Genomic DNA, 12,745 nt, shown 5'->3' on the forward strand with positions numbered 1-12,745 from the left:
TTAGAGGTGCAGTCGTTGGTGTACAGGGAGAAGAGCAGTGGGGAGAGAACAAAGCCCTGAGGGGCGCCGGTGCTGATGGTGCGAGTGCTGGATGAGAGTTTACCCAGCCTCACTAGCTGCTGTCTGTCTGTCAGGAAGCTGGTGATCCACTGACAGACAGAGGAGGCCACGGAGAGCTGAGTAAGTTTGAGCTGGAGGAGTGATGGGATAATGGTGTTAAAAGCAGAGCTGAAGTCCACAAACAGGATCCTCACATAAGTCCCTGGTCTGTCCAGATGCTGTAGAACATAATGCAGTCCCATGTTCACCGCATCGTTCACAGACCGGTTTGCTCAGTAAGCAAACTGCAAGGGGGTCCAGTAAGGGTCCAGTGATGTCCTTCAGATAAGCCAAAACCACTCTTCAAATGACTTCATGACCACAGATGTCAGAGCCACGGGTCTGTAGTCATTAAATCCAGTGATTTTGGGTTTCTTTGGGGCCGGAAAAATGGTGGAGCATTTAAAGCAAGCTGGGACTTCACACAGCTCCATTGATCTATTGAAAATCCGTGTGAAGATGGGGGCCAGCTGTTCAGAACAGGTTTTCAGACAGGTTGATGACACGCCGTCTGGGCCTGGTGCTTTACTTCTTTTGTTCTTTCTGAGGACCTGACGCATTTCATCTTCACTGAACTGAATTTCAGGTGTGGGGGGGAGGGGGGTTACCGGAGGTGTGAATGGTGATCTTTCAAAGATTAGAACAGTGAGATTTTTTAGAGATTTGAACAGTGACATAGTTTTCATCATTCTGGCTCTTGTACGTCGTCCTACTACTATAAAGTGAGACAATACAAATGGACTTAAAGTGTAGAATGTCCGCTTTAATGATCATAAATTAAATAGTTAATTCTTTGTAGCAAATCTTCTGCAGTGACTGCATTTGGTTGACTGTGTATGAGCAGACAATATAGTCCTAGACAAATCTGAAATTCATGCTTTTGTCGAGAGCCACAGGTAGTAAATCCAACATTTTTTGGCAGCTATACATGCCCACACCATAACACTACCTTTACTATGCATCAAAGATGATGTGGTGTACCGAGCTTCATGAGAAGCTCCTTCATTTCTCCACAGTCCTTAAGTTTTTCTAGTGCAAGTTGATTTTTGTCTTTTTAGAGAATTTTTACAGGTTTTTTTGCAAACTAAAACGCAGTCTTCTTGTGACTTACCAATGGTTTACATTAGGTGGTACTCTGGTGGGGACCTTTCTTGATTGACACAGACGCTACCAGCTGAATGTGGCCAACTATGGTAAAGAGTTTCAAGAGAAAGAAATTGTCATTCACCACAGTTTTTTTTTTTTTTTTTTTTGTGGTCTAAGGCATATTTTTAGCTTATCAGTGTGTTCAACCATTTTACTTGCGGAAGGTATAACAGTCAGGATCACTAACTTCACTTCCTCCTTAAGGTGTTTATTTTGCAGTCACTTGCTGTTTGGTTTTCTGATGTCTGGGATTGGATTTTCACCATTACTGCCAACCGTGTATTCACCACCAGGCCTTCTCTGTACTACAGATCCAGACCACTGCATCTTCCCCATCACTGTTAGTGGACTGTCAAGTCACTCATCACAATATCACAGGATCCAGCTCTACAACCAAGACTCTTCCCCATAACCACCTGCCTCACCTCCAGACTCTCATCGCTCCTCATGCTCTCCTCTCCTCTCATTCATTGGAGTAAGTCTTACTCATTCCTTACTGCAAATCCTATAAGTCATTGCCTAGATACTTACCTGTTTGTTCTCCCTCAATGCCTTGAGTATGGCAACATCTAGCAAGTCGGAGGCCCTACTACATCTCCATCCTGCTTTTGCCAACTAAATTTATTACAGCGAGCAGAAATGTCTGGCACGTTATTTCGTTTATTCAAAGAGTTACATAGAGGTACACACACACACACGCACACACGAGTGAGCAATTATGGTTCAGTGTCATGGCAAAGGACACTTTAATAAAAGGACTGGAAAAGATGGGGACTAGACAATCAATATAGCCACTGACTGCAAAGGATTTGCAACCATATGTTTAGACAGAAATAATAGTAGTTTGCCCAAATACATTTGAGCTCCTGGTCTATGAATTAAAGTGTTTCATACAGTCCAGATTACATTATGTTTGGCAATATCTTTATATTTTATAGCTGAATTTTACTTTCGTAATAAAGAGAACTACTAATGTGCTTGGTCGCTAACTACAGTATATTACTCTTACCCTACTTTGTGGGTTGCTGATTGCAACAATTTTAGAAAGTAAACTGAGTGGTCAATAAGCCATGGCCAAAGCACTTTATTGACACAAACACATTGCTTAAGAGTGCAGAGCACTTGTGAAAGATGTGCAAGGCTTAACATTTACAATAGTTATACTTCAGCTTAAATCTAATAAAAAACATATAGGATAATTCAACATAGGCCTATTATTCCACAATTAAGAGGAACAGTGATCATGTTGTATATTCATAATAGAGCAGTGCTCTATTAGATCTCTATTATTAAATATTTACTGCAACTGTTAACTTTTCTCATATGCACAATATCTGGACTCCACAGAATTCAGGAAAACTCAAACTACTGAAGTTCAATGCAAATTAACATAGTTAATAACATGGTCAGACTCCCAACTGTAAATACACCATCTAATGGCTCTGGTAAAAAAAAAAACCTAACCTCATAATGGTTATTACTATTAAGACACCTGCACATCCGGTGTTGTCAGCAGGTTTACAAATTGCAAACTTATCACTTTGCCTATATTCACATTTATACAATTGCCTGTAATAAGCAAAATTAAGAACTGTGTGTACCCAGTCATTTGTGATTAGTTTTCTTAATAATCCAACTTTATTATGCTGAGCCTATGTTTAAAGGTACTATTTTAAATTGGGGTTATGTTTCTCTTGAAACTAAATATTATAACAACTGCAAAGACTGTAGCATTATAACACATTAGACCTTTGCAAATTTAATGCAGAGTTTTCCTTAAGGCATAAATAGTAAATCCATTCATTTCTCCAAATGATATAGTCATCATTTAGCAACTGTGATGTATTTCCTCAGCGATGGATTCTCTGACAAGTAATGAGATATTCTGGAAAAGCCTGTGTATCATTGAAGATGACAAACATTGAAGGCTTGGTAATGTCATCTGTCACACTATCATATCTGAGTGGAATATCGCCAGTCTCTTTCAATGGGGCTGTCTTCATTGAATGGCAGCCTTTAGTGAAGTCTCCTGTTAGAACCTTTGACACAAAAACAAACTTGTGTCCATCTGCATTTGGTGGCGAATACTGATCCTGGACAGACAGCGCAGAGTTAACAGCAAAATACACCCCCTGACCATAGACAGTGGCTGTGCAGAAAAAACAATGATGTCATAGGTTAATACAGAGATAAAATAAGACTGAGTCACAAATACTGCACAAATAATATTTTGTCTTAAGATTTGCCATTTTTGTACAGTTATACTTGTATGTGAATATTTGTGCAAAACAAAATCACATTACACATTTTTCTCTGTCAATACAAAATGTCCTCTCTCTCTCTCTCTCTCTCTCTCTTTCTCTCTCTCTCTGTGTCTCTCACACACACATCTCCATGTTTCAAATACAAAATCAACACATTAGACATCACATAGGCAATCTTCCAGCAAATCAGAAAGAAGTGCAATTTCAACTTTGTGTGAATGTGCAGGTAAACAAATGTCAAATTATCATTTATGAAACATTTCCAGCTAAGGACATGAATTAGCGGTGGCCACCGCCACGAAGAATTAGCATATAGCTGTAGCTGGATATGTAGATGGATATTTCTAAAAGAACTCTTTTAAAATACAATACTGCAAAAAAACTGCAAATCATTAATAACATGTAAATTTATACTGTTTAACTCCCTAAACAAAGCAAAACACTGGTATTGAAAACTTACCATTCCTTCCACAGAAACTTCTGTTAAATCCATGAATGCATATCTCTTTCACGCTTTTCTCACTTGTGCCATGGTAAAGAGTCCGTTCAACTTGTGGGTATGTGGCACGCAGCAGTATACTGGCCTTCTTTAACTTGTACTGATTATACAGTAGTCGATTCATGAGCCTCTCCACCTGAAGAGAAGTTCACGTTATAAGAGAAAAGCACCAAATAATTTGATGAAATATATGCAGGCTACTTATCCACCTGTATGATTCTGATTTTGCTGTGATATTCCTGGATGGTTTCATAGAAGTTCTTCACAACATTCTGAAATTCATCAGATTCCTCATCGACTTTGCTTGCTTCAGGCAGATTTGAAAGCAGAGAGTATTCCTCCTCTGTTTAAGAATAATTTAGTTTTTATTATTTCACTTATTATTATATTCACTCATTGAAATTGTAACACAGAGATGGAGAACCAAAACTGACTAAAAGAATAGATGGTCAGATAGATGCCAATAAATTATAATACTATTTATAGTACTACTAATCAATTAATTGCACGTCACACAGCTGTAGTATTACTGTATAGAATCTGGTTAATTGTACAGTAGCTAACGAATTATAGCCGCAAGCCAATGCTAACAAAATTAGTCTTAATAAGAACAATACGAGATGACAAATTTATAAAATGTTATGTATAACCAATTTACGCCAAAAACCTTTTGTCAATGTCATCTAGAACAACAGAGAACAATATAGTCTTTTTCTTTGGTGTTTGTCCTCTAAAATGTCCAATAATCAATAAGTTAATTTTTGTCAGTTTTGGGGCTCTTTATTACAGCACTATAAAATTTCCTTTACCTGTCACGTCCTCATCCAAATCCTCTAAATCGAGCAGCTTCCTAGAGATTTTGACAGATTTCCCAGAAGCTATGTTGTGTTCCTGCATCTTTTCAAAACTGATAATGTGGGGCTGATTGTCTAGCAAAATGTCAACCTTGTTCAGCTTCATCCTCCAAGCATTCTCGATGAATACTGTGGCTTCGGGGGAATAAGGAACTGTGGCTGAGGAGGCTTGATCATGCTGTAACCATTTGACAGTTGTCAGGATTTCCCGATCAGATATGGAATTGGAGATTTTTTCTAGCAATAGCTTCACGTCCCACACTCCTCCAGTCACAAAATCTTTGAATCCAGAAACAGTGATAATGGTGCCTTCAATCTGAATCTCAACTGCATGCTTCCTCTTAATCAGCTCCAAACACTTCCTGTGGTATGCTGACATGTTTTTCACGCTCCTGTGCTCAACTTTCTCCTCAACCTGTCTTTGGCTGACCTTCTTCCCAAAGGCTATGTCCACCCGAATCAGATCACAGCTATAACCTGCAAACACAACTAACTGGATGGTGTTAGCTGCATTGATGGCATCCTGTAAGGAAACTTTTATCCCCCTCTCTGGTTTCTCAGTACCATGGACCATTTTCTTTGAAAGCTCCAGAGCTTTTTTCAACTGTTCCTCCTCATCCTCCAGGGACCATCCACTTGACTCCATTGAGTACTGTATGGCTAGTGACAGTTGGGCGTCTTCTTCCAAGCTGCTCGAAAACCCCTGGGCCCCAATATTCAGCAGGGATAACCCACTTGTAGCGTTACCTCCAGCTGAGAAGAGGGAATCCTTGGGAGTGACAAAATCAGATTCCTGGTCTGTCAGGCTGGTTGGTTCCTCTGCTCTGTACAAGTCAAAACTATCCATGTCATCACCTTGATCTGAACTGGACGCACTCTCCTCAAGTCCTTCATCAATGGCCGACACGATTCTTTTTGCCTCTTCCAATAGGCCTACAGAATTGTATAGATTGTTTGAAATTGCAAAGATATATGATAAATTACTGAAATTATATATATTACCATTGTCTGGAGCTCCATTGTGATCAGTTGTGACTGAATCAGATTTTAGCTCCCCATCCATGGATACTTTTTGGAAGTTTTGGTGGGATATCATCTCCCACGCTGCATCAAAAATGTCCTGAAACAAACAAAAAAAAAACAATGTTTTGTGATTACTGAATAAAAGTCATTATACAACAATACTATATCATCCCCCAAAGGCCCTCCATAACAGAACTAAATGATTACAGCCCATTTGCTCTGACATCTGTGGCCATTAACACCTTTGAACAACTGTCATCTTTTCTATGACTAGTGTTGAGCCATCTGAAAGCAATCACAGGCCCTCTGCTGGTTTTCTTTTGCTAAAACCAAAATTGTTTTATAAAACGATTCTCATAATCTATAGTGACTGGATGGACATAAAGGGAATAATCAATATAATCTTAAAATTGGTCTGCTTTGAAAAACTGCCAGCAGTAATGTACAGTAGCATTAAAAAGCACTGCCCCTCCCTTAGAAGTTTTCACCTTTTATTTATTCATATTTTTTAAAACAAGCCTGTGGGTAATGTGGGTTTTTTACAGTGATCAACATAAAAATGCCAATTTGTTGTCAAGGTAAAAACAGATCTCTATAAAGTAATCTAAACTTATTAAAAAAACATTATTTAACATAAGATTGCATAGTCAGCAGAATGGTGGTGGAGCAGCTAGTGCTGCTATCACATAGATAGAAGGTCCCTGTTTTGAGTCTACCTGCATCTCTGCCTGTAAAAAAAAAAAAGTATTTTTTTAAACTTTGTTTTACCTGGTGGGGAAGGGGTTCCCAGGGCACATGCTTTGTGCTAATGTAGACCTGAAACTTTGACTCCATCTCATTAAGGATGCTCTTGCACTCTGTCTCATTTAAAAACCGAGCCACTCCTGGAGCATTTACTGTAATGGTTCTGGTACAGATCGAGGAGACCACGTCTTGCAAAACCTCTTCAGCCATTTGGCAAGCAACAGCATGGCCATGGATCTGTCAAGTACAAATATGAAAAAAACTTAAGGAAATTTTCAGAACAAAATAGTTCCTGAAATTATACAAATACAATTATATTATATATTATATTTCTTACATAATTTCTTTTTTTTATAGTTAAGCATTACAGACCTTTAACCCACACATATCCTCTTCTTCTAGTGGAAGAATGGATACTTGGTTCATGTCAGCCAACAGTTGATGGCGATGGATCTGGATGTATTTCAGCAGGCCTGGCTCCATTGAGATGACTGTCTCTCTTTCAATGGGTGTAGAAAGAAACTCCATAATTGCAGTCTGCTTCTCCATCTCCATCCCTTTCAGAGTCACCACATCAATATTCCGACTGTGTTCAGAAACCTTTACAGAGGTAAAGCCCAGAGCCTGCAGAAACTCAGTCCACTCTTTGCAATATAACATGCCCTCATATTCCACATCTACTGGTATGCTGAAGTGACACAGTTGGGTTTTTAAAAAGTTACATGCTTGGTTAGCAGAGTTCTGGGAAAGTGAAGTTACCACAACTTTACAATCTGATACAGAATATATAGTGGGGGACTCGGTCTGATTTATGATTAGCTGCAACCGCTCTTTTACATCTTTTCTTGCAAGAAGCTTAGCCTTCTCTGGTTCAAGGGTGAAATTAGTCTCAACCATGCTGTCAACAAACTCCAAGATAGTTTGTTTTATTTGCTCAAATGCTTGTCTGCCAGTTCCTTCAATTTGGACACCATCACATTTGATTTGGAGAGTAAAATCTGGGTGAGTCTTTTTAATGTTCTGTGAAATGGGGCCAAGTTGAAACAAAGCTAATTTTAAAGGGTCAGTGATAGGAATTTGGCTTGATAGTTTATCTGTATCCGCCGTTTGAGCCTCCATAACTGTCTCACAGGCGGCAAGAGGCTCTGGGGCTGTCTGAGAGGCGGGACAAGGCTTGACAATGTCTACAGTGGAAGAACTGGTCTCCATTTGACACAGACCCTCTGAGTTTTGCTCAGTCATATCCTGGCTTTCAGTTACAGCTGTCTGTGATGTTACACTTTCTTTAGGTTGAAGAAAGTCAAAATATGGCTTCACAACCAGTTCAACACCCTCCAGTTTGTGCTGAAGACCTAGAACTGTGTCCACTGCTGTTGAAAGAAATACAGACATTGTTTATTAAAGAAGCATTATGTAATACATTTACTTGACTAAATTGCACATACTGCACCACAATATGTCTTATGTGTTTCTTATGTAATAAGAAACAAGTTGAAATATTGGCTTCTCTGGCAATAATGCTAGAGTCTGTAAGAGTCAGATTCTTATTTGTAAACACTAAAACTAATTGAAATTTATACATAAGCTCATCAGCTTTAGACAGTAACGTTAAAGAGTACGACTGTTGTCACCTGGTGTTGTGTGTTCCCTGTCCTCAACCTGGCAACCCTTGAATGCCCCTCTCCAATATTTTGAATTTTGACTGCAGTACCCATTTTTAATGGTTGGTAACAGTTTTAAATATTGGTCCTTTAAGAAAACTGTCATGCACAACAATAGTTTTTAAAGTTCATATAGTGCTAAACTTACATTCATAGCTGACAAAGGACACCTTTGCTGTATCCTCTGATAGCATGGTGACCTCCTTCACTCTCTGATTCCCAGCTCGTGTGCTCTCAAAGTACAAATTGAGCAGATCTGGAGTGGTCCCAGGGTGCAGGTTCTCCACTAGGATAGAGTCAGGTTGCTCAATTTGTTCAAGTGTTACCTTCGCCCCATCAAGTGCCCTCCCAGAGATTCTGGCACTTAGACTTTGGAAATCTGTACAGTACAAAACATAAACAACAATAAACAATATGACAACCTGCAAAATTAGAAACAAAATAAAAATAAAAAATCTTGACCTTTTGACAATGGTTGGCTGAGGTGAATGAGAATTACATCTCTCCCTGGTGAGGGATACAGGGTGTAGTCTGTTCCATCCAAACCCATCATGTTCTCCACATACAGCTCTACCATGTCATCTATAGTTCTAGGCTGGATCCCCCGCAGTAGTAGTCTGCATCGGTCCTTGGGTGCAGCCTTTCTCAAGATCAGCTCCACATTATGCAAAATATGGTGTCCTTTAGACAACACATTGGCTGCAGCTGTCAACGTGAGTGGAGCAGAAATAAAAGAATTAGTTTAAAGTATATTGATGACAAATTACTGTTCTGAAGCTTGGCGTTGTATTTGAGTTTTATGTTGTGCCCAGCAATACACTGTACTGTAGTAATAAAAATAGGAATGAGGTTTAAAGGCTTTTAAAATGATAGGAGCACTGAGTTATTGGAGACAGAACATTTTTAGAGTCAGTGTTTTGTGGAATTGCAGGGTGGTAATTACAACTTCATGAGCTAGAATAAATCTGAGATAAAAAGCAGTAATTTCATTTACTTTCCAAACTCACAAGGGCTTAAAGGGCGTATAAAGTTATGCCCGAATAATATAGAAGACATTTTCTGTCTGTAGTAAGGGCACACTACGCTTGTATTGCTACCAATATTGCTTTTATTTTCTATTGCGATGGATGTAAGTTTAAATGTTTTATGTTTTAAGATATATATAGAAAAACATGAAATATTTAGTCTAATAAAAGCTGGTGTAAATACATATCCACACTGGCAAAATGTCCTAGACAAATATACTAAGTACTGTGTTTTCACTTGCCTTGTGCATCTTCAAATACCAGTATGGCACGATGACCCCTCTTCTCCACAGAGACAAGTGGGCCTCCTCCAGAGCGCTTGTTCTCAAAGTACAGATACAGTAGCTCCTCATCCACTTTTTCAGGCAGGGAGAGGACCTCTACTGTCCTCTCTTCTGGGTTTTCAACTGGCATCCTATATAATACAGAAACAAAAGTCAGATCTTAGTCAGCTGAAGTGGTTCAAACATGCAAGTGTGTGTTGACATATAAATTTAAGACACATTGTCTGGGTTTTGCAGAAGATCCCATGCTCTCAAAAAATGATTGTTCCAGCCCTTCAAATGTAAGGATTGACTTCTGTTTTGTGAAATGTTGGTCAAAAAATATGTGCAATTTAAATATAACACTATAAAAAAATCTATTCATATCAAGATATTAGATTTTTCACATACAGTAATTTATGAATATATAAACTATAAAGTAGTTTATGAATATATAAACTATAAATATAACACTATATAAAAATCTTCTCATATCAAGATATTAGATTTTTCACATACAGTAGCTTATGACATTTACAAGAATAATAGTTAAAAAGGCCATACAAATGTCAAAGCATGATGATGCTCAGTCCCTATACACAGGGGAAAGATCTGTTCTCTTTTAACAAAAGCAAATGTTTGACATAAAGTGTTAATACAGAGAGAGAAATACAAGAGAAATCTGATTATTACATCCTTTATTGAGGGTCTGGTCTTCTGCGCAATTGTGTCCTGGTTCCTTAACATCTCAGTCTTTCATTTATGTCCTAACTTGGCTACCTCAAAACGTATTTTAGATGTCTGTCTGAACTCTGTAACAATTAATAATTGTATTAATGAAAATTCGACTTTTACGGACTTGTGTTAAGAACTTAAGTTAATGACACAGCTGCTACTTCAGCATATCCACGTTTCTAATGCCCAAGACATGGTGTTAACATGTATGAGCATAGGAAGCACAATCCAAAACCAGAATACTTAATTATTGACCTATTTGATACAATATGTAAATTAGAGATATTTAAGAACAGCCTTTATGGCTAAAATCTGTTTAAGAAGCCAATTTAAGTACTTGTTCTAGCAGAGGTAAAGGGACAGGAACAAGGAATTTTACCTCATGACAGTGACTGTGGCCTACACAACATGGAAAAAGCTAAGTGAGATTACAGGAAGCTCGGACTTAATAAAACTTACTGTAGAATATATCGGTCATATCTTATTTAAAAAAAAGACAATTCCGGAAGGTTTTACAAATAGAGTCGCTTTCTAATGCCCAGTTTTCATTAACATTATGCAGCGTTAGTTACCCCCCGCTTTTCATTTCTCCAACTAGAAAGTGAAACCAGTTGCTACAGCTGCCATATTTGCACAATAAATCTATAACGTTAGCGAAATAGTTATGTTGATTTATGCTTTACTGTGTGTAATGCAAAAGCTTAAACTTCTGCCGAACGCATAAAATAATATATCTTCACACGTTTTATGGAGTATTACTTACCTGTCTACAAGGGAAACATCACCTCTACACGGGCTCCACTGGAGACTTCCTTGTTACGTTGCTTTTGTACGGCAGGTGGCGTCTTCTGCTGCACATGTTAAAGGGAAACAACCAGTTCAGTCATGACGTCTTTCTCAGCGCTGAACTTTTTCCACAGTTTGTAATGTTAAAGCCTTATTCCAAAATGGATCAAAGTCATTGTTTTCCTCAGAATTGTACAAACAGGACCCCGTAATGACCAACTGAAAGACGTTTGTTTAAAATACTTGCAAATTTATTAAAAATATAAATACAAACTTGTTCATAATTATTCACAGCCTTTGACATGGCACTTCAAAATTGAGCTGATAATCCTTGAGATGTTTCTACACCTTTGATGGAATCCACCTGTGTGAAATTCAGTTGACTGGACATGATTTGGAAAAGCATACACCTGTCTATATACAGCCTCACAGTTAACAGTGCATGTCAGAGCAGAAGCCAAGCCTTGAAATCCAAGGAATTTTCTGTAGACCTTTGAGACAAGATGATATCGAGGCACAGATCTGGGGAAGGGTACACAAACATTTCTGCAGCTTTGAAGTTACCAATGAGCACAGTGGCCTCCATCATGAGTAAATGGAAGAAGTTTGGAACCACCAGGACTCTTCCTAAAGGGCCGGCTAAACTGAGCGATCGAGAGAGAAGGGCCTTAGTGGAGGTGACCAAGATGCAGAGGGTCACTCTGAAAGAGGCCCAGCATTTTTCTGATTTCTCTGTGGAGAGAGAAATTTCCAGAAGAAAAACATCTCTGCAGCACTCAACCCATCAGGCCTGTACGGTAGTGTGGCCAGTCGGAAACCACTCCTCAGTAAAAGGCACATGACAGCCCACCCGAAGTACTCTCAGACCAAGAGAAGCTAAATTCTCTGGTCTGATGAAACAAAGATTGAACTGTTTGGCCTGAATACCAAGTGTCATATCTGAAGTAAACCAGGCACTGCTCAACACCTGGCCAATATCATCCTTACAGTAAAGCATGGTGGTGGCAGCATCGTGCTGTGGAGATGTTTTTCAGCGGCAGGAACTGGGAGACTAGTCAGGATTGAGGCAACGATGAATGCAGCAATGTACAGAGACGTTTTTCTTGAAAACCTGTTCCAGGCTTATGTGGACTTCAGACTGGGGTGACGGTTCATCTTCAATAGGAAAATGACCCAACATCTCTGGAAATATCTGAAAATGGCTGTGCACTGACGCTCTTCGTTCAAGCTGATCGAGCTTGAGAAGTACTGCAAAGAAGAACGGGCGAAACTGCCCAAAAAGGTGTGCCTAGCTTTAAGCATCATTCTCAAAAAGACTGTAATTGGTGCTAAAGGTTCTTTAACAAAATATTTGGCAAAGGCGGTTAATTGTTTATGTACTTGTTATTTTTTTGTTTTTTTATTTTTAATAAAATTGCAAAGATATTCTAACTACTCCTACCCCTAGAATTTCAGTGTAACAGTTAAAATAGTCTTTTAGCATCATAATATTCCTAAAAGTAACAAAATATGAATAAAGTAAAATGTACATTATTTGCTTTTGAATTGTAGTCAAGTTGAATACACCAGCAAAGGGTCTAATTGTTTTTAGTAAATGCAAAAAATAACTGATGACCATTAAATCAGAAAGTATCACCTCCACCACT

General features: G+C 38.6%; 1 protein-coding gene across 2 annotated transcripts; it reads right to left on the reverse strand.

The window, feature by feature from the left end:
• Positions 1-2,313: 2,313 nt before the first annotated feature.
• On the reverse strand, positions 2,314-11,184 carry parp10 (poly(ADP-ribose) polymerase family member 10). 2 transcript variants are annotated; one of them, XM_067507934.1, is made up of 11 exons: positions 11,077-11,184; positions 9,558-9,730; positions 8,753-8,995; positions 8,439-8,669; positions 7,002-7,996; positions 6,654-6,866; positions 5,865-5,982; positions 4,818-5,795; positions 4,218-4,351; positions 3,970-4,144; positions 2,314-3,394 (listed from the first exon to the last, which is right to left on the reverse strand). In XM_067507934.1, the coding sequence occupies exons 2-11, from the start codon at positions 9,727-9,729 to the stop codon at positions 3,096-3,098; spliced, it is 3,558 nt and encodes a 1,185-aa protein (XP_067364035.1). In that variant the 5' UTR covers position 9,730; positions 11,077-11,184; the 3' UTR covers positions 2,314-3,095. The 2 variants fall into 2 exon arrangements, with proteins under 2 accessions (XP_067364035.1, XP_067364027.1); XM_067507926.1 differs by having other exon boundaries at positions 7,002-7,999.
• Positions 11,185-12,745: the final 1,561 nt, after the last annotated feature.

The sequence above is a fragment of the Channa argus genome, chromosome 1 (assembly GCF_033026475.1).
Source record: "Channa argus isolate prfri chromosome 1, Channa argus male v1.0, whole genome shotgun sequence".
Classification (NCBI taxonomy): Eukaryota; Metazoa; Chordata; class Actinopteri; order Anabantiformes; family Channidae; genus Channa; species Channa argus.